Raw genomic sequence first — 22,305 nt, 5'->3', positions numbered from 1 at the left:
TCGCGACAAGATCTCCATCCTCAACCGATGGTCAGAACACTTCCAATCTCTTTTCAGTGCCAACCGCTCAGTCCAAGAATCCGCCCTGCTCCAGCTCCCTCAACAGCCCTTAAGGCTAGAGCTGGATGAGGTCCTCACCCAGGAAGAGACATATAAGGCAACTGAACAACTGAAAAGTGGCAAAGCAGCAGGTATGGATGGAATCCACCCCAGAGGTCTGGAAGGCTGGCGGCAAAATTCTGCATGCCAAACTGCATGAGTTTTTCAAGCTCTGCTGAGTCCAAGGAAAGTTGCCTCAGGACCTTCGTGATGCCATCATCATCACCATGTACAAAAATAAAGGCAAGAAATCAGACTGCTCAAACTACAGGGGAATCACGCTGCTCTCCATTGTAGACAAAATCTTCGCTAGGATTCTCCTAAATAGAATAATACCTAGTGTCACCGAAAATGTTCTCCCAGAATCACAGTGCGACTTTCGCGCAAACAGAGGAACTACTGACATGGTCTTTGCCCTCAGACAACTCCAAGAAAAGTGCAGAGAACAAAACAAAGGACTCTACATCACCTTTGTTGACCTCACTAAAGCCTTCAACACCGTGAGTAGGAAAGGGCTTTGGCAAATACTAGAGTGCCTCGGATGCCCCCCAAAGTTCCTCAACATGGTTATCCAACTGCACGAAAACCAACAAGGTCGGGTCAGATACAGCAATGAGCTCTCTGAACCCTTCTCCATTAACAATGGCGTGAAGCAAGGCTGCGTTCTCGCACCAACCCTCTTTTCAATCTTCTTCAGCATGATACTGAAACAAACCATGAAAGACATTAACAATGAAGACGCTGTTTACATCCGGTACCGCACGGATGGCAGTCTCTTCAATCTGAGGCGCCTGAAAGCTCACACCAAGACACAAGAGCAACTTGTCCGTGAACTACTCTTTGCAGACGATGCCGCTTTAGTTGCCCATTCAGAGCCAGCTCTCCAGCGCATGACGTCCTGTTTTGCGGAAACTGCCAAAATGTTTGGCCTGGACGTCAGCCTGAAGAAAACTGAGGTCCTCCATCAGCCAGCTCCCCACCATGACTACCAGCCCCCTCACATCTTCATTGGGCACACAAAACTCAAAACAGTCAACCAGTTTACCTATCTCGACTGCACCATTTCATCAGATGCAAGGTTCGACAACGAGATAGACAACAGACTCGCCAAGGCAAATAGCGCCGTATACAGAGCCGTTGTCATACACACACTCCTGTTCGGCTCCGAATCATTGGTCCTCTACCGGCATCACCTACGGCTCCTAAAACGCTTCCACCAGCGTTGTCTCCGCTCCATCCTCAACATTCATTGGAGCGACTTCATTTCCAACATCTAAGTACTCGAGATGGCAGAGCCCGACAGCATCGAATCCACGCTGCTGAAGATCCAGCTGCGCTGGGTAGGTCACGTCTCCAGAATGGAGGACCATCGCCTTCCCAAGATCGTGTTCTATGGCTAGCTCTCCACTGGCCACCGAGACAGAGGTGCACCAGAGAAGAGGTACAAGGACTGCCTAAAGAAATCTCTTGGTGCCTGCCACATTGACCACCACCAGTGGGCTGATATCGCCTCAAACCGTGCATCTTGGCGCCTCAGAGTTTGGCAGGCAGCAACCTCCTTTGAAGAAGACCACAGAGCCCACCTCACTGACAAAAGACAAAGGAGGAAAAACCCAACACCCAACCCCAACCTACCAATTTTCCCTTGAACCGCTGCAACTGTGTCTGCCTGTCCCGCATCAGACTTGTCAGCCACAAATGAGCCTGCAGCTGACGTGGACATTACCCCTCCATAAATCTTCGTCTGCGAAGCCAAGCCAAAGAAAGAAATAAGAACTAAAGACGAAATACACATTCCCAAAAATTGAAAATTAAGGACATAACCAGAACATATGATACTGTGTACCTTCTTTAGTTATACACTTATCACACATTTGCTGTGTGAGGATGTAGTGAGTGGACCCAGGGGAAGATTCACAGGGCAGCCATTTTTATTGTAGTTTTAACTTGTAGAGAAGGCTGACTATACAGAGGCAAATGACATCAGCAGGGTCTGGGCACCAGGTTTGAAAAGGTAAGTTCCTTTCCACTTACTTTAATTGCTCCTTGAACAGTGAGAGATTAGTTGATTAGGGCAGTGTTCAATTGAAACAATTGATTAGGGCTAGAAAGCAATCGAGTTAACAGGTAGGGCAATAAAAGGTGGGACAGCTCTTGGTGTAGCCAGTATCATTGTGGCTTGGACTCTTACCGGCTTTCTCCTCAAAGTCAGGGTGGTAAGTTTCTTTAATTAATTGTGATTATTGTAATAGTCAAGTTATCTAGCCAGAAGTTGGAGCAGACCAATGTTCCAATTGCAGGATGTGGAATGTAAAGGGCAGCACAAGTGTCCTTGACGATTACACTGGCAAGAGGAGCATCCAGCTGCAGTTCCTGGGAGAATGAGTTAGGGAACTGGAACAGGATGAACTCAGAATAATTTGGGAAGCAGAGGTTGTGTAGATAGGAGCTTCAGGAAAGTAGTCACCCCTCAGTGTAGGGAGGAAGACAGCTGGGGTGACTGTCAGGAGAGGCAAGGGGAAGTGGCAGAGAGAGCAGAGTAGTCCTGTGGCCATTCCTGTTAACAATAGGTATACTGTTTTGGATATTGTTGGCAGGGACAAGCAACCAGGGGAAAGTTGTAGTGGTCGGGTCTCTGGCACTGGACCTGGACCCTCAGCTCAGAAGGGAAGGAGGGAACAGAGGAATGTAGTTGTGATAGGGGATTTGATAGTAAGGGGGACAGACAAGAATTATGTGGGAGAGATTGATTATCTCAGATGGTTTGTTGCCTCCCTGGTGCCAGGGTTCATGATACCTCCAATTGCATATTCCCGATTCTCAGAAGGGATAGTGTCATAGTCCATGTAGGGACTAATGATGTAGGCAGGAAGGGTGAGGAGGTCCTGATAGGAGAGTTCAGGGAGTTGAGAGCAAAGATGAAGGAGAGGACCTTCAGGATTGCAATCTCAGGATTGCTACCTGTGCTATATACTAGTGAGGCGAGAAACACAAAGGTAATCTACCTTAATGTGAGGCTAAAGAGATGGTGCAGAAGGGAGGGCTTCAAGTTTCTGGTTAATTGGGCTCTCCTACAGAGACAATTTACACCCGAACTGGAGGACATTAACATCCTTGCAGGTTGTTTTGCTATTGTTGTTTCAGGGGGAGGGGAACTTGAGTGTTAGAGCAGATAGTAATATGGAGGACAATGAGAGTTATACAAGGACAGCATGTAAAGACAGGGTTGTGCGGGAAAGAAATGGTCTCTCATCTACTTTAACGTGAGGAGTATTTTTGGGAAAGCGGATAAGTTTAAAGCGAGGATCGCCATGTGGAATTATGATATTATTGCTATTAGTGAGACTTGGTTGCAGGAGAGGCAGCTCAATGTTCCAGGGTTCCGTTGTTTCATACAGGATAGAGGGCAAAAGAGAAAAGGAGGAGGTGTGGCATTGCTAGTCAGGGGAAAATATCACAGCTGTGCATAGCCAGGACTGCAATGAACTTGTCTACAGAGGCCATATGGGTGGAGTTGAGGAAAGGGCTGTATTACTGACCACAAAATAGTCCAAGAGTTGTGGAGCAGCAAATCTATAGGGAGATAGCAGACTGGTGTGTGTATTTAAAAAAAAAAAAAAAAAATTCAAACTTTCTGCACATAAACAGACTCTCACATGGATAAAAAGGACTGGATGGGTTTAAGTTTGTCAGGAAAATTGTATACATCAATATATAGAGCTACCAACAAGAGCAGATTAAATACTTGGTCTTTTAGGCAGGTCAGGTGACAGAAGTACAATAGGGTCCAGCATTTTGGATCCAGTGACCATAATATCATTAGTTTTGTTAATTATGAAATAAGGATAGGTCTGGTCTTCGAGTTGAAGAAATGAGGAAATGAGGAAGATTTTGAAAGAGTCAATTAGAATGAGTTATTTTCTGGAAAGGATTCATCCAGCAGATGGAAGGTCTTCAAGGATGAAATTTTGAGAGTGCAGAGATTGTATGTTCCTACCAGGAATAAGGGCAAAGTTAACAGACTTAGGAAAACTTGCCTTTTAAGGGATGTCGGAGAGTTGGTTAAGAAAAAGAGGGATCTAAATGTTGTATAGACAACAAGGAGGAAATAAGCTACTTGCCGAGTATTGAAAATGCAAGAGAATGCTTAAGAAATTAGGAAAGCAAAAAGAAGACATGAAGGTGCTTTGGCAGATAATGTGAGGGAAAATCCAAAGGGTTTCTACAAGTATATTAATAATAAAAGGATAGTAAGGGACAAAATTGGGCCCCTAGAAAATCAGAGTGGTCAACTATGTGTGGAGCCTCATGAAATGGGGGAAGATCTTAAACATTTTTTTTTTTTGCATCGGTATTTACGCAGGAAACTGGCAGAGTAAATAAGGATGGAAGGGAAACAAATAGAAGTGTCATGGAGCATATGGTTTTTAAGAAGAAGGAGGTGCTTGCTGCCTTGCAACAAATAAAGGTTGATAAATCCCCTGCACCGGATATGATATTCCCCCACACCTTGAGGGAGACAAGTACTGAAATTGCAAGACCCTGACAGACATAATTAAAATGCCTTTAGTCAGAGGCAGGGTGCCAGAGGATTGGAGAGTGACTCATGTTGTCCTGCTGTTTAAGAAAGCCTCCAAAAGTAAACCAGGCAATTATAGGCCAGTGAACCTGGCATCAGTAGTATGTAAATTATTTGAAGGACTTCTGAGAGAAAAGATATATAGTTATTTGGACCATCATCAGCTGTTTAAGGCCAGTCAACAAGGATTTGTGCAAGGTAAGTTGTGTTTAACAAATCTTGTAGAATTTTGAGGAAGTTACCAAAAAGGTTGATGAGGGAAAGGGTGTGGATGTTGTCTATATGGAATTTAGTAAGGCTTTTGACAAGGGTCCACATGAGAGGTTGATTCAGAAGGCTAGGACGCTAGGTATTCATAGAGAGGCTGCTAACTGGATTTGAAATTGGCTTGGTGGAAGAAACCAAAGAGTGGTGGTAGAAGGTTGCTTCTCAGACTAGAGATGTGTGTTGAGTAGACTTCCTCAAGGATCTGTGTTGGGACCATTATTGTTTGTTATCTATATAAATGACCTAGGTGGTAACGTGGTGAATTGCATCAGCAAGTTTGTTAATGACACAAAGATGGGAAGCATCGTGGACTGTGAAGAAGATTTTTCAAAGTTTGCAGAGGGATCTGGACCAACTGGGAAATTGGGCCAGTAAATGGCTGATGAAATTTAATGCAGATTAAGTGTGAGGTGTTTCACTTTGGAAGAGTGTATCAGGATGGGACATACACAGTAAATGGTAGACCAGAGAAGAGAGTGGAGGAGCAGAGATCTGGGAATGCATATACATTGTTCCCTGAAGGTGGTGTTGCACGTGGTCAGGGGTGTAAAGAAAGCTTTTGGTATCTTAGCCTTTATAAATCAAAACATTGAGTATAGAAGTTTTAAAAAGTAGCATGACATTTGCTGTATTCCAATCTGCCGATTGGTAAATGATTACCGACACAACAGCTATAACTCCATCATTTCCGTCAGTACCCTGGGACCAGGGTATTTATTTCCACTTTCAATCCAATTATGTTGCTCATCACTATTTCTTTTTATAACAATTAGTTATTGAGGTCCTCACCTCCCTTTGCATCCCTAACACCACTCTTTAGCATGCTGGCCATGTCTTCCACCATGAAGACTGAGAAAATATCTATTCAATGCTCAGCCATTTCCTCATTACTCCATATTAATTTCCCTTTCTCGTCCAAGGGATCTATGTTGACTCAAGCCACCCGTTTTTGCTTTTTTAAATATTTTATGCAAATTTATTTTCATAATCCTTCTTCCCTTCCTTATTTCTTGTTTAGTTGTCCTTTGTTGCCTTTTAAAGTTTTCCCAATCCTTCAGTTTCCCACTACTGGGCTACTTACACACAAGAGCATTTAATTTTATATTTTCCTTTATTTCCTTAGTTAACTAAGGCTGACTCTTCCCTCTCTTACTGCCCTTGTTTTTTTTTTAAAAAGGGAATATATTTTTATTGAGCAATGTGAAAATTCTCTGAAAGTCTTCCACTGTTTCTCAACTGTTCTGCCAACTAGCCTGTGCTCCCAGTCCACACTGGCCAATTTCTCCCTTATCCTGTTGTAGTCTCCCCTGTTCAAGCACAATACACTAGCTTTAGATCTAACTATTGCACCCTCTATCTGTATGAAAAATTCAATCATAGTATGATCGCTTTTTCCAGGAGGGTCTCTAACTACTAGATCGTTAATTTTACCTATTTCATTACACAATACTAGATCTAATAGCATTCTCCCTTGTTGGTTCCTTAACATGTTGCTCAAGAAAGCTATGATGGATGCATTCTATGAAGTCATGCTCCAGACTCCCTCAACCAACTTGATTTTCCCAATCTACATGGAAGTTAGTTCCCCACAACTGCTGTTCCATTCTTGCATGCTTTAGCTAACTCTTGGTTAATTGTCTGTGCCACTGTGCTATTGTTTGGTGGTCAATGGACAGGTCCAACCAGTGATTTTCCCCCCCTCCCCCTTTACTATTCTTAATCCCTACCCAGATGGGCTCAACATTCTGCTCCTTGCGTCTTGTATAGTCCATTGCCCTGTTCTCATCTTTAATTAAGAGCGCCACCCCATCTCCTTTACCTTTTTGTCATTTCAAATTAGCTGTTACTGTTGAATATTTAATTCCCAATCATGCCCACCTTGCAACCATATTTCTGAGATGGTCACTAAATCAAATGCCTGGGTACTGATTTGTACCTCAAGTTCACTAACCTTGCTTCTAACATTACAGGCATTCAGATAAAGTGCCCTTGTGCTCATTGGACTTTTAGAATCTAATGACCTCTGCATCCTTTTGCTTTTGACTTTTCTGACCTCTATTTTACCCTTTCTCTTTCCTAACTTATTATGGTCTCTGTACCACCTTCCTCATTCTTTATTTAGATGTTCCCATTCCCCGTCCCATTTAGTTTAAACCTTCCCCAACAGCATTAGCTAACAATCTCTCAAGAACATTGATCCCAGCCCTGTCCAGATGTAGATTGTACAATATGTGCTGGCCCCATCTGCCCCAGAACCAATTCCAATCCCCCAAGAAACTGAAACCCTCACTTCCGCACCACCATTCAAGCCACAGATTCATTCTAACTATCCTGCTATTTCTACTCTGGCTCGCTCATGGCACCGGTAATAATCCTGAGATCATTATTATTATTATTTTTGAGGTCTTACTCCTTAATTTATCTCGTAGCACCCTAAATTCAGCTTGTAGGACTTCATCCTGCTTTGTTCTCATATAGTGGTACCAATATGGACCATGACAGCTGGCTGTTCACCTCCCCACCCCGCCCCACCTCCCCTTTCAGAATGTCGTTCTGCCACTCAAACATCCCTGCTCCTTGCACCCAGGAGGCAACACATATCCGAAGTCCAGTTTGCAACCACAGAACCTCTAGTCTGTTCCCCTTACTATAGAATCCCCTTTAACTATTGTTCTACCACTTTTTTTTTCCCTCCCTCTTGCACAGCAGAACCACGCATGGTGCCATGATCCTGGCTACTGCTGCCTTCTCCTGATGGGCCATCTCCCCCAACAATATCCAAAGCAGCATATCTGTTTTGGAGGGTGATGACTGCAGTAGACTCCTGCACTACCTTCCTGTTACTGCTCTTGCTGTTGGTCACCCAGTCCCTATCTTTCTTTATTATCTTAAGCTGCAATGTGATTAACTCACTAAATGTGCTAGCCACACATTCTCTGCATCCTGGATGCTCCAAAGTGAGTCCACACACAGCTCCAGTGTCATCATGCGGTCTATCAGGACGTGCAGCTGTCAAACCACCCAGGATAACTGCCATGTATTATTTAGTGCTAATGTAGCACTGTACTAATGTACCCCCTCCATAAATCTTCGTCCGTGAAGCCAAGCCAAAGAGCACTGCTAAAGGCAGAGTTGCTGAAATAAATGCTGTCCACACCAAGCAAGTAAACCAGTAACTGCCTTTTATTCAAACCATGCGTCTCCTTTTTAGGGGAAGTGACAGCGTCACAGGAGTTAAGTCATAATGCTGCTGTGAGGCCTGGCCGTTCCCCTGGCAAAATGCACCTGCAGCCTGGAACTCCTGTGCAGGTTAGGGAAAGCCCCTGTGCCCTGCTGAGCTGGCTGTTTGCTGCAGTGACTCAGCCAGTTGTGTGCGGGGTTGACCCTGACCCGCTACACCACCCCACCCCTCCCCCAGAATCGCAGTCTTTGGGTGAGGTTTGCGACATTGTATTCGTGCAGGCGCCCCCAGTGCCATGGTGTAGGGGCAGGGAAAGGCTCTGAACAGTCCAAGTGTGCTTTCTTGTGGCAGTCAACTGTAAACACGTCGTGCCTGCCTCCAATGTTTCCATTCGTAGTACCTTGAAAGTCCCTTCATGAGGGCACTGCTGGGGGGGCGTACCTGGATTGTCCCATCTTACAAAGACAAAATTCGTGGCTTTGAGTTCTTGTGGGACGTAGCTGGTTGGTATCCCATGTGTGGTGGTAGGATGTGGATGTGGGTAAGTGATGTGGTTCCTCAGCCGCTGTAGGATATCCAGGGTGTTCGGTGGTGGTTCCATGGAGCTGAATTGAACGTCGCCTGGGATGGAGAGCAGTGCGCCGTAGACAATTTCTGCCGATGAAGTGGGGAGGCCCTTTTTAGGTACTGTACAGATGCCCAGCAGGACCCATGGGAGTTCATCCATCCAGTTGGGCCCATGCAGCTGTGATTTGAGTGCTGCTTTAAGATGTCGGTGAAAGCGCTCTACCAGCCCATTGGATTGGGAGTGGTAGGCTGTTGTGTGGTGTAGCCGGCTGCAGCAGAATTTGGCCATGGTCACCCAGAGAGAAGAGGTAAACTCGGCTCCTCAGTCTGAAGTTATGTGAGAAGGGACACCAAAACAGGCAACTCACTGTGAGGTAAAGGCTCTCTCACAAGTCTCAGTGTCGCAGGCTGGCATGGGCACCGCCTCTGGCCAGCATGTAAAGCAGTCGACCACATTGAAAAGGTACCTCATCCTCTGGCTGACGGGAAGAGGCCCTGCAATGTCCACGTGCAAATGATCAAACTTGTCCAATGCGGGCAGAAACATTGCACTGGGCCGATGGACCTTGGCTTGCTGGCATTATACACAGGTCTTTGCCCAAAGTGAAACTTTGTCATATGAACCTGTCCAAAATGAGGAAGACTGTTGACCGAATGGAAAGATGAGAGGTTCCATGCACTTGATTGAATACCTGCCGTCTCCAGGTCTCGGGCAAGATTGTCTGTAGACACATCACACAGGAGTGTTGGGCCTCCTGGTTCCAGCGCAAACTCCTCAATTTGTAGGATGGTAATGGCAGTGTGGTATGCCTGTGTGTCAGCATCTTTAGCCTGGTCCCTGGCAAGCTGAGATGCCACCCTTCACCTTGGAGATCGTTGTACTGGACAGTGCTGTCAGCTACCATGTTGGACTTCCCCACTAAGTGGCGGATGTCCAGTGTATATTCGGAGATGCATGTAAGGTGCTGTTGTTGCCTCACAGACCAGGGGTCTGAAACTTTTCCCAGTGCCTGCACCAGCAGCTTATGGTCCATGAAGGCCGTGAACACTTGGCCTTCAAGGATGTACAGGAAATGGTGTATGGCCAGGTACATTGTCAGCAGTTCACGATTAAAAGTGTTGTACTTCAGCTCGGGTGGTCGGAGGTGTTTACTGATGAACAAGAGTGGTCAACACTGGTGATCCACCCACTTTTGGAGCACTGTGCCCACTGCCTGGTCTGAGGCATCTGTCCTTAACGACAGCGGTAAGTCTGGATTCGGGTATACCAGGAATGTGGCTTTGGAGAGGGCGGTTTTAGTCTCCTCGAATGCCTGCAGTGCTTCCACAGACCAACTGGGCTCCTTGTTACCTGCCTTAACGAGGTCGAAGAGAGGCCGCATGGTGGCTGCTGCTCCTGCGTTGGAGGAAGTGATGATAGAAATTCACCATCCCAAGGAATTCCTGCAGGCTTTTGAAGGTTTTGGGCCTGGGATGATACTGAATGGCCGTGACCTCGTCGAGCAAAGGTGCTGCTCCTTCGCTGGAGAAGGTGCCCAAGGAAGTTGATGGTGGCACTTAGGCAGGTTGATGGTTAGCCCAAAAGACTGCAACCGGGCAAACAAGTGTTTAAAGTGTTCTTTGTAGGTCTTGGCATCTGGGCTGCCAATGAGAATGTTGACCAGGTACACGAAAATCCCCTCTACCTCTCTTGCCACTACGCCCATGAGGCAGTGGAATGTTTGGGCTGCATTTTTCAGCCGAGATGGCATTCTCAAGAACTAGAAGAGGCCAAACTGGGTGAATATGGCAGTCTTCCGGACGTTGTCCTGGTGCACTGGGATCTGTTGATAGCCCTTCACCAAATCGACTTTGAAAAGGTCTAGACGCCTTGGAGTCGTGCGGCAAAGTCCTGTATGTGACAGATGGGGTATCTGTCTGGTACTGTTGCGTCATTGACCCTGCAATAGTCTCCACCGGGCGCCGGTCGCCAGATTTCTTTGGGACCATGTGTAGTGGCGAAGCCCACGGGCCACGGGCTGTTGGAACAGGGACGACCTGCAATTCCTCCATCGTGGCAAACTCTGTCTTGGCTTGAGGAGTTTAGTTTGGGGCGGTCACTGCACCTGAGCATACATGGGTGGTCCAGTGGTCTCAATGTGGTATTGCACACCATGTGCTGGCTCCACATAGTGGGAGTTGGTAGCCACTAGAGCAGGGAAGTTGGCGAGCAGTGCGGTGTATTCGCTTTGTTCGAGACCGTGGACTCCCAAAGTCTGGAAAGTGAGTTGGCTCAGTGTGAAGGGGAAAACCTGGAAGGTGGTGGCATTAGCCAGCTGGCATCAGTTGAGGTCGACCAGGAGTTCATTTGCCTGGAGGAAATCTGCTCCTCTGAGAGCCTGACCTACTGAAGCAACAGTACAGTCCCACCTTAAAACGGCGTTCCCGGTATGGATGGTCACACAACGTGTCCCATAGGTGGGGATGGTACAACTATTGGCAGCCTGTAGGGGGGTAGGCCTCTGGCATTGTTCTTCTGCTCAAATAACATGGGCAGAACTAGGCTGATTTCTGCACCAGTATCTATCAGTAATTCCCACTGGGTCTTCAGGTCGCAAAGGTAAAGCAGGCCTTTTCTGGTGCCAACTACCGAGGCCACTAACGGCGGCCAGCTTGCTCATTTCCCTGCATCAGATTGGGTTTGCTGCCCAAAAAGGTGCAGGGCAGTACGCACCATTGGTCATTGCGGTCCCACCGACGGTGGTAGTAGCAGTACCCTGCTGTTTTGTCGCTGTATTGTGGCTGGGCTGCTGCAATGGTTGCCATGGGGGCGCATGAAGTGGTCAAGGTTTGTACTTTTGCTCCCACTGTCCAAATGGGCTGCACATGGATGGAGTCAGGTTGCGGAGTGACGAAGAGCCGGTCTGCTTTTCTTGCCATGAGGTGCGGTTCAGCAAAGTCCATATTGGAGATGGCAGTGACAACAAGGACCGCCAACTTGGAAAAGAACAGGGCCTCAAACCGGAAGCATTTTGTATGTTCGTCTGCAAGGGCCACTAGGTCCTGCATCAGTTCTTAGGGGTTGAGATCACCTAGGCCCTGCGTGTTAAGCAAGCAAGTGGCCCATTCATGCCGGCTAAGTTCAAATGACAAGCAAAAACAGTTTAAATATTGTGCACTTGCTGTCCACGGGTGAGTTGTTGACAGATGGGTGACTTTCGCTGCTGTGGCGGGGTCCAGGGTGCTGACCACGTGCCAGAACTTTGTATCCTCTGCTGTTATTCCTCACAGGGCTAACTGTGATTTTGCAAGTTGCAGCCAGCTGTGTGGCTGGTTTGGCCAGAATGGTGGTAAGTGGACGCTTACAGTGTAAACTGCTGCGGGAAATCCGCTGGTGGCAGCCATTTGGGCTGTGGATGAGTCGGCACAGTTCACCATGGTTAGAACCTGTTCAGGGTCACCACTGTAGCACTGCTAAGGGCATAGTTGCTGAAATAAATGCTGTCCTCACCAAGCAAGTAAACCAGTAACTGTTTAAAAGGAGATAAATTGTGGCAGGGTTTTTTTTAGTGCAGGCCACATACAAACACTTCAAAACAGATCTCCTTTAGAATACTGGAACTCTGCTCAAGCCAGTCAGTCCAGGTTCCCAGTGCCTTTGCAAAAATTTTGAAGAATGCCTTTAAGGACTTGACAACTAGGTGTTAATTGGACATGGTGTGGAGTGATGGATTATTGTTTTGAAAAGCAACAGATGAATAAACTCGGAAGAAGAGGTCTGGTGCAGCGGTCTGTCTGAGTGCAGTTCTAGGAGGGTCGTATGGTTTTCAGAGAGAGAGAGAGGAGAGAAAGAAAATTAGCAGTAGCTGAGACAGGAATGTGGCAAGCTTGTGGAAAAACCCAATTTTGAAGAGAGGTTGTGAGTTCTTAATTCAGCCTGGTCAAAGCCCTTGTGGTCCATACAAGAGGAGATGGCTGGCTGTATAATGTTTCACTTGAAATAAGGGAAACAGAAAAGGAACTCTGTGACCTGAAAGAAAGAGGTTATCATCTGGAAAACCTTTATGGGGCAAGTTTCTTCAGCAAGACACTGACGTGGCTGATCAGAAGGAATCAACAATTCTCTCTCTGAAAACTGGCCAGAACCTTCCTGAGTGGCAACCATTTACCTTTCAAGCACCAAAGCCTGGTGAAATTCATAAATGTTAAATTCTGTGCACAGTATAAGAATTGACTGATACCAGTGAACTTGGAAGAGTGAGAAGTAAGATTGGACTGTGAATCAAAGAACTTTTCTGAACTTGCACACATATTGCATACTTGTGTGCTTAAAATTGGAAGAGGGTTACCTTAGGTTAAGTCAATAGAGATCAGTTCAAGTTTGATCCTGTTTTCCTCTTTTAAAGATGATTAAAAGCAACTTTTAAGTAACCATTTGTCTTGGTGAATTTCTATTGCTGCTGTGTTTTGGGATCCTCTGGGCTCATAAGACATGGTTAGGATGCACAATGTGATGAACATCCAGTGAATGCTGGTAATGAAGTCTGAACTCTGCTGAAACTATAATGTTGGGCACAGGTTAAAACTAAATACAATTCCAATGTTATTTTGATTGAAAATCGTGAATAATCATTTCAGAACTTACTGAACCACTTTTATAAGGTCACTGGTACTTTGTGATAATCATCTCTTCCTTAAAATTCCTAAACCTATCAACCAAGAATGAGGTTCCTGCACTAGTCTGCTCACATGATGAATTGATGAACCGTCCCCTCCAAACTGCATGGCACAGGAAACAAACCAAAAATATACCAAAAAGAATGGCCAAGGTTTCAGGCCAGATGAAGAGTCAGTCTTGATCAGGGTTCTGGGTCCAATCTGTTTTTCTGATGCTGCTTAACCCACCAAGTTCCTCTAGTGCACACATGTCAAACTCTGGCCCGCGGGCCGAATTCGGCCCGCGATATAATTATATTTGGCCCGCAAGATCATTTCAAAAGTGTATTAGAGGTGGCCCGCTGGCCGCCGCGCCAGTATAGTGCATGCACAGTAATACAACAAATCCCAGAATGCATTGGCGTCAGCCCGCTAATCGCCCCCACCTCCTCTGTTTACATTGCAGAGTCTCACCGTGGACTCTGGTTTTGGGGCCTGGCCGGTGACAGGGGAAGCCAAGGCCGCTTCCCAGTGCCCGGAACCGGAGGCCTCGGGCCTGACCTCACCAGGACCGTTGCCCACTCCCCCTCCCTGCCGCAGGCCGACCCGCGACTCACGGTGACGGGGCCGCTGATCCCCCGAGATGCCACCCTGCAGTGAGAGGCGATGCCCCCGCACTGTCCTGTCTCCCCGCCCGCCCCCCCCACCGCAGTGCGGCCTGACCAGTGTCAGGGGAAGCCAAGGCCGCTTCCCAGCGCCCGGAACCGGAGGCCTCGGGCCTGACCTCACCAGGACCGTTGCCCACTCCCCCTCCCTGCCGCAGGCCGACCCGCAACTCACGGTGACGGGGCCGCTGATCCCCCGAGATGCCGCCCTGCAGCGAGAGCCGATGCCCCCGCACTGTCATCCAACCCGATCGCCCGCAAACCCTGCCCTCCCGCACACAGGCCTGAGTAAGTATTATGAACTTTAATCTCAGGATAAAACGATGTTCCAATAGTTTCATGTCACAGTGATAAATATATTCCTGGTTAAAAATGGTCCTGCACCTGGATACAAGCTCATTAGGCATAAAATTTGAAAAGTGTGTAAATCAAAGGATATCTGTACCAATGGAAAAAGGGCAAGGCAAATAACCCTGCTAGAGTACATGCCCACAATCAGTCACCCATTTGATTGTTTCAGGAATCATGTTATTCTCCCACATTCTCAATAGCCCTCAGATTTTACTATTCGACAGCACACTAGCAACATTTAACAAATCCTCTATAGAGAAATATTATTTATTGAATATTTTATTTCTCATTTGTTAATGCTTCTGTAAAGAGTTTATCCAAAACTATTATTAAACATTTATTTTAATAAGAAAAAGTTTAACATTACATATGTTGAAAGAAGAGAAAACATGCAGATGTTGTTGAAAATTTTCAATAAATATTTAGTTCGGCCCTCGACTTAGTCCAAGTTTTTAATTTTGGCCCTCCATGAATTTGAGTTTGACACCCCTGCTCTAGTGCATTATTTTGATCCATATTTGAGATAACACTTTATGTCTGCATTAGATTATGTTAAAGCCCAAGGACTCAAAAACCAGCAGCCACAGAAATTCACCAAGACAATGGCTACTTAAACAAAACTGGTTTTATTTTCTTAATACATAATAATAAAATCATAAGAACATAGGAAGTAGGAACAGGAGTAGGCCAAAAATGGCACATCGAGCCTGCTCCGCCATTCAATATGATCATGGTTGATCTAATTTATGACCTAACTCCACCTACCTGCCTTCTCCCCATATCCCCTAATTCCTCTATCATGTAAATATTTATATAACCAAATTTTAAATATGTTTAATGAAGCAGCCTCAACCACTTCCATGGTTAGAGAATTCCAAACATTCCAAACATCTGGGAAAAACTATTTTTCCTCATCTCTGACCTAAATCTACTCACCCGAATCTTGAGACTGTGTCCTCTCGTTTTAGTTTCCCCGGCCAGCTCAAAAAACCTTCCTACATCTATCCTATCCATACCCTTCATAATCCTATATGTTTCTAGAAGATATCCTCTCATTCTTCTGAACTCGAGCGAATACAATCCTAGATGATTTAATCTTTCATCATAAGTCAACCCCTTCATCCAAGGGATCAACCTAGTAAACCTCCTCGTCTACAAAGCCAGTATATCCTTCCTCAAATATGGAGACCAGAACTGGACACAGTACTCCAGGTGCAGTCTCACCAGTACCTTATACAGTTGCAACATTACGTCCCTACTCCTGAATTCAATTCCTCTAGTGATGAAGGCCAACATTCCATTTGCCTTCTTCATAACCTGCTGCACCTGCAACCTAACTTTTTGTGATTCATGCACAAGCACTCCCAAGTCCCTCTGCACGACAGCATGCTGTAGTTTTTCTCCCTTTAAATAATATTCAGCTCTTAAATTTTTCTTGCCAAAGTGGATAACCTCACACTTACTAACATTGTACTCCATCTGCCAGACCTTTGCCCACTCATCCAGCTTAAATATATCCCTCTGCAGACTCTCCACATCCTCATTACAATTTGCTCTTCCACTCAATTTGGTGTCATCCGCAAACTTGGCTACACCACATTTTGTCCCCTCCTCCAAGTCATCAATGTAAATGATGAACAGTTGTGGGCCTAACACTGACCCCTGCGGCACCTCACTTACCACTCTCTGCCAACCTGAAAAACTCCCATTTATCCCGATTCTCTGCCTCCTGTCAGACAACCAATTTTCAATCCAGGCCAATATACTTCCCCCGACTCCACTTTCCTGTAACTTACTAAGAAGTCTCTTGTGCGGCATCTTATCAAACGCTTTCTGGAAATCCAAATATACAACATCAACCTGTTCCCCTCTATCCACCGCACCCATTATATCCTCATAGAATCCTAACAAGTTTGTCAAACAAGATCTTCCCTTTCTAAAACCATGCTGCGTCTGCCTGATTGAACCCTTACATTCCAAAAGTTTCACTATTTCATCTTTCAGCATTTTTACAACTACAGATGTCAAGCTAATTGGCCAATAATTTCCAGTCTTCTGCCTGCATCCCTTCTTAAAAAGTGTTGTGACATTTGCTGTCTTCCAGTCTGCCGGGACCTGCCCAGAATCCAAGGAATTTTGGTATATGACCACCAATGCATCAACTATAACTTCTGCCATTTCCTTCAGAACCCTTGGATGCGTATCATCAGAACCAGGTGATTTGTCTGGGTTTAGTCCCATTAGTTTCTACATCACTACTTCCTTTGTAACAATTATTTTATCAAGGCCCTCCCCAACATTCGCATCCTTAACTCCGCACTTGGACATGCTGGACATGTCTTCCACCGTGAAGACTGACACAAAATATTTGTTTAATGCCTCGGCCATTTCCTAATTTTTTGCTACCAGTTTTCCTTTCTCATCCTCCAAGGGTCCTATGTTAACTCTGGCCACCCTTTTCCATTTTATATATTTATAAAATTTTTTGCTTTCTGTTTTTATATTTTGTGCCAATTTACTTTCATAATCCTTTTTCCCATTTCTTATTACCTGCTTTGTAACCCCTTGTTGTCTCTTAAAGTTTTCCCAATCTTAACATTACTATTAACCCAAATTAATCCCCTTCTAATTCTAAGCGCACATGTAGGTAATGTATGTGTTCAGCAAAATTCTTTTTCACTGTGCATTCATTTACTTTTCACTTCTACAAGTTCACTGGTATCAGGCAATCTTCCTTACAGTGCACAGAATTGAACAGTTACCTTCACCAGGCCAGGCTCCAGTGCTTCAACTTAAGTTGTTACCACACAGGAAGGTCTTTTTTTTTTGATTTCTGAGAGACATTCATTGTTCATTGGTCAAACAAATTGATCTCCATCAGCAACTGAAGTGTCTTACTGAAGAAACCTCTTGGGTTTTTCCAAAAGATAACCTCTTCTTCCAGGTTACCACGAAGTTCTTCTTTCCCCCCCCAATATCAGGAGAAACACAATAACCAGCCATAACTTCTGCAATTGACTGCAGAGGTTTAGAAAAGGCTGAACTCCGAACCCAAAACACATCTTGAAATGGGGTTGTTCAGCATGTCTGCCCACTTGCAGCCTTTACCATAAACTGCTGCAGAATACTCTCCAAAACAATGGATGCTATGTTTGCAAAACCATGTGGCCCCTATTGGGACAACAAACTTCAACCAGAAATTTAAAACTCTGGGACCAGCCTAAAAGCAAAAGATTTCTCAGTTCTTGAGCCTGGGCACCTACTTGTGAAACTCTCCCAAGTACTTCCAATCGTCTCTGTAAAGCCAACTGCAGACATGAAGTCAACCCTTGCATAGCAAATTAGACATTTTGTTTGTGAAATGTGACCTAATAACTAAACCTCATCATCTTGCCCTTTTAAGATATCTTTATCATAATTTTATTATTCTGTAACAATTACCTCAAATATTGTTTTCTTGTCAAACAGAATCAGTAAGGTTTCTATTTTGATTTTGTGACAATAACAATAAAAAAGCTTCACTTCTTTTGCAAGAAACCTCGTCAAGTTATAATAAACCATATAATTGCAGTAATCTTTACAACAAGCAGAGGAAGACTGAATCAGAAACACAGATGCTGGAGCACAATCCACGGAAGGAACTCAGCAGGTTGAATGGCATCAGAGGGAGCAGAAAAGGGCCAATGTTTCAGGCCAGAACACTTCATCGAGACTCAAAATCTATGGGAAATGCACGTAGGGTTCGGCCACTGCTTCGCTCAATTCCCCAACGGCATTGTCGACAGTCTGGCCTGAGCTGGTGGGGTGGTGCTGGTCCCTCTGTTCAAGCACATGACCTAGGGGAGAAGGATTTGGGGGAGGTTGGGTTGGAAGCACTGCTGCGCCTGATCCGGCTTGGGCTAGGTCCCTTACCGAGACTGTGTCCTCCCGTCCATCCGGGTACTCAACATAGGCATAATGCAGGTTCGCATGGAGCAGAATCACTCGGTCAACCAAGAGGTCGTTCTTTGAATACCAGACGCGTCGTAGGAGGACCGGCCTGGGAACCGTGAGCCACGCCGGTATGGTTGTTCCCGATTCGGATTTCCTCGGGAAAAAGATTATCTTTTCGTGGGGGTTGGCATTGGTTGTGGTGCATTGGAGGGGGCGGATGGAGTGTAGAGCTCTAATGAGCATGTCTTCCCAGCGAGAGGTGGGGAGACCTTTGGACCGGAGTTCAAGCGTAACCGCTTTCCATACGGTGGCATTCTCTCTTTCAACTTGCCCATTACCACGTGGGTTACACCTGGTGGTCCTGCTTGATGCAATACCACGCTCCAGAAGGCACTGCCGCACCTCTGCGCTCATAAACCTCTATGACTGAGGTGGTCATGTCCAAGCAGGGGACAGCGAACGGGAAGCGGGAGTACTCGTCAATATACCGTAAGGATGTAGGTATTACGGTTGGTTGACGGTAGGGGCCCCTTGAAGTCAAAACTGAGACGCTCAAAGGGGCGGGTGGCTTTGATGACATGGGTGTTCTCCGGACGGAATATCCCAACAGTAGGAGCCTGATTTATGAGATTGGAGAGATTTGGGTTTTTCCACCCAAAAAAAAAGACAAAGGAGATTATCTTAAAGAAATTAGATCAAAGTACAAATTTAAAATAGAACTATTCCACTAAATTCTAAGAATAAGATGAAGGGTTCAAAAATATTAACACCTCAGGAGATCCTTGAGCAATTAATTGAACATGTAAAATGCTATAATCTTTCCAAATGGAAAAAGTAAATTGATCAAGAATCCTTGACCGGATTATATCCTGGATTATATTCAAATTAATTTGTGCCTAATTTTAATATACAGGCAAGAGAGAATTAATGACAAAAATACATAACCAGCAAGCCAGGCTTAGGAAATGACTAATGTTCAGAAGTTGATCTGTTCTCAGATCCATCAGAACCAAATTCAACATTATTAAACTACAGAAGTGTACAAGACAGGTCACTCAGAAGAACTCCGGAGGCTCATCCGCACCAACACACTGGTCAAATCCCCACTGAGCTCTCAAATCAATCATTTTATCATCCACATCCAAAACTCTCAGAATGACCCATATCCCTAGTACAAACTTCCCAACCAACACTAGATGCCATCCAGATCCAACAAATTTATGTCCCACCAAACTCTCCACAGCCCTGGCACACACATTTATTGTTAACTCATAGCATTCAAACTCTATCCCTCCCAGTCCCAAAACTAAATTCCTTTCCCATATCTGCAGCCCTTGGCTCATCCACAGCCCCTCATACCCAAATGTTGACAAACCCTATCCTAGAGTGACATGCCCCTCTCTTCAGACATTCATTTTTTCTCTCACCTCCCACCCTTATTCAGATTTTCCCCTTCTATCTCTCCCAAACTGTGGAGTAACTCCCCCTCTCCTCAACCCAGTGCAGACACTCTCCTGACTCTTTCCCCCCCCCCCTTTTTTCTACCCCAGTCATTGCAGTCACCACCCCTCACATTCTCTCTCTCTCTCTCAGCCCATCCAGTGCAGTCAAGCCCCCTTTCCCCTCCCCTGCCCTCCCCCCAACTTGGGACAGACACATTTCCATCACTTCTCCCAGCCTCCTGTCACTCCCTCGGTTCCAAGCCCAGTCGCTTGCAACCCACCCCCAATATCAACTCCACGCCCCTTGCCAACTCCAAGCCCAGCCTCTTCGCCAAACCCACTCACATCTTCAACTGGACGTTAATGTCCAGATCGCAGCTGTAAACGTAGTAAAACTTCTCCGTGTCTCCCATCATGCACACTGGCGAAGACAACAGCAAGTCATTCCCCGGTCTCACGTCGAAAGCGAGCCCGTTCAGGCGGAGGATTCAGCGGCTAGCCAGAGTAATGAAGCAAGTCCTCCATGCTCACCGCCGGCCGATATTTACATCCGGGTTACGTTGCTGACTAAGGTCAGCCGCGCGACCGTCAGCTCCTCCCCGAGCCGGGGGCCCGCCCGCACCGCCACCCCTCTCCGAGGGCCCGCCCGCACCCGCACCGCCACCCCTCTCCGAGGGCCCGCCCGCACCGCCACCCCTCTCCGAGGGCCCGCCCGCACCGCCACCCCTCCCTGCGCAGGGGGTCCGCCCGCACCCGCACTGCCACCCCTCTCCGAGGGCCCGCCCGCACCCGCACCGCCACCCCTCTCCGAGGGCCCGCCCGCACCCGCACCGCCACCCCTCTCCGAGGGCCCGCCCGCACCGCCACCCCTCCCTGCGCAGGGGGTCCGCCCGCACCCGCACTGCCACCCCTCTCCGAGGGCCCGCCCGCACCCGCACCGCCACCCCTCTCCGAGGGCCCGCCCGCACTCGCACCGCCAACCCTCTCCGAGGGCCCGCCCGCACCGCCACCCCTCCCTGGGCAGGAGGCCCGCACCCGCACCGCCACCCCTCCCTGGGCAGGAGGCCCGCACCCGCACCGCCACCCCTCTCCGAGGGCCCGCCCGCACCCGCACCGCCACCCCTCTCCGAGGGCCCGCCCGCACTCGCACCGCCAACCCTCTCCGAGGGCCCGCCCGCACCCGCACCGCCACTCCTCCCTGTGTAGGGGGTCCGCCCGCAGCCGCACCGCTACCCCTCTCCGAGGGCCCGCCCGCACCCGCACCGCCACCCCTCTCCGAGGGCCCGCCCGCACCTGCACCGCCACTCCTCCCTGTGCAGGGGGCCCACCCGCACCACCACCCCTCTCCGAGGGCCCGCCCGCACCGCCACACCTCTCCGAGGGCCCGCCCGCACCGCCACCCATCTCTGCACAGGGGGCCTGCCCGCATCCGCACCGCCACCCCTCTCCGAGGGCCCACCCGCACCGCCACCCCTCTCCGAGGGCCCACCCGCACCGCCACCCCTCCCTGCGCAGGGGGCCCGCCCGCACCCGCACCGCCACCCCTCTCCGAGGACCCACCCGCACCCGCACCGCCACCCCTCTCCGAGGACCCACCCGCACCGCCACCCCTCTCCGATGCCCCGCCCGCACCGCCACCCGTTCCATTTAGAACCGTGACGAGACCTCGAGCCCGATTAACCACCAACCCCCAGTACGTTTGCGGGAAAACCTATGCAGACAAGGGGAGAGCGTACAAACTCCCCATCATTTAGAGGCAGCAAAGTCCTTGCTTCATTACATTGAGAGGCTGCAGTCCCTTCCCTCCTATATGCCAGAATGAGATGTTACTCCATACCTTCCCTGAGCTGAGAGGGTGCAACTATTTCCTCCATTGTCCCTCCCCTGCCCCCACCCCCTACCTTGTCCCCTTACTCCATTCAAACTTAGACAGACTCCATCCCATGAGCCTCTTTCAGGTGGCCAGAATACCCCGAGATAAAGCCGCATATTCTACCCGAATGGGGCTGTTGGGAGACCACCTGAAAGAGCCTGACGCGGCTCGGAGGAGTACTCAACATTCCTCCTCCGGGAGGTATAATCACCACATCAGAGCAGTCCCCCAAGGCACCTGAATGCAGCAGCTGCTAGGGGGAGGCGGACTGATGACAATCAGCCGGCGACTCAACTCCCCGCACCTGACAGGTCCCCTCACCGCTGCCCCTGCCCCAACATCCTGCGCCAGTCTCCCCTGCCCCAACGTCCCTCACCTACAGGAGCCGGAGTGCGCTCCGAGGGGCCTCTCCTGCAGCTGTCCCTTTCAGATGGGCAGCGCTTTCAGGGCTGCCACCTGAATGACCATTCCATAGGTCTGTATCTGCTTCTGCAGGCGCATACTTGGTGGAGAATGCACCTGAAAGCGGCTCTAGTTAGAATGAGAAACTGTACTCACCCCTACCAAATAAGTACATCCGTAACCTTATCAGACCAACACTTTCCCTTACCCACTTGCTGAGATTGCCCATAATGAATAAGCATTTAGTAAAGATTTTTATTTTAATTTTCATGTGTTTTCCAAAGACACAACGAACACCATCTACAAATTTG

The 22,305-nt window shown here is 47.7% G+C and overlaps 1 protein-coding gene across 3 annotated transcripts in view; it reads right to left on the bottom strand.

The window, feature by feature from the left end:
* The window catches only part of pik3c3 (phosphatidylinositol 3-kinase, catalytic subunit type 3), a 155,634-nt gene extending 135,347 nt beyond the window's left edge, over positions 1–20,287 (bottom strand). For all 3 annotated transcript variants that reach the window (XM_069924228.1, XM_069924229.1, XM_069924230.1), the window contains exon 1: positions 20,065–20,287. In XM_069924228.1, coding sequence (XP_069780329.1) covers positions 20,065–20,135 — 71 coding nt within the window. In that variant the 5' untranslated portion in view covers positions 20,136–20,287. The remainder of the gene's footprint in view (positions 1–20,064) is intronic.
* Between the last annotated feature and the right edge of the window lie 2,018 nt (positions 20,288–22,305).

This window comes from Narcine bancroftii, chromosome 3 (assembly GCF_036971445.1).
Source record: "Narcine bancroftii isolate sNarBan1 chromosome 3, sNarBan1.hap1, whole genome shotgun sequence".
In the NCBI taxonomy this organism is placed as follows: domain Eukaryota; kingdom Metazoa; phylum Chordata; class Chondrichthyes; order Torpediniformes; family Narcinidae; genus Narcine; species Narcine bancroftii.
Note: the sequence above shows the minus strand (reverse complement) of the source record. Positions and strands in the feature narration are given on the sequence as shown.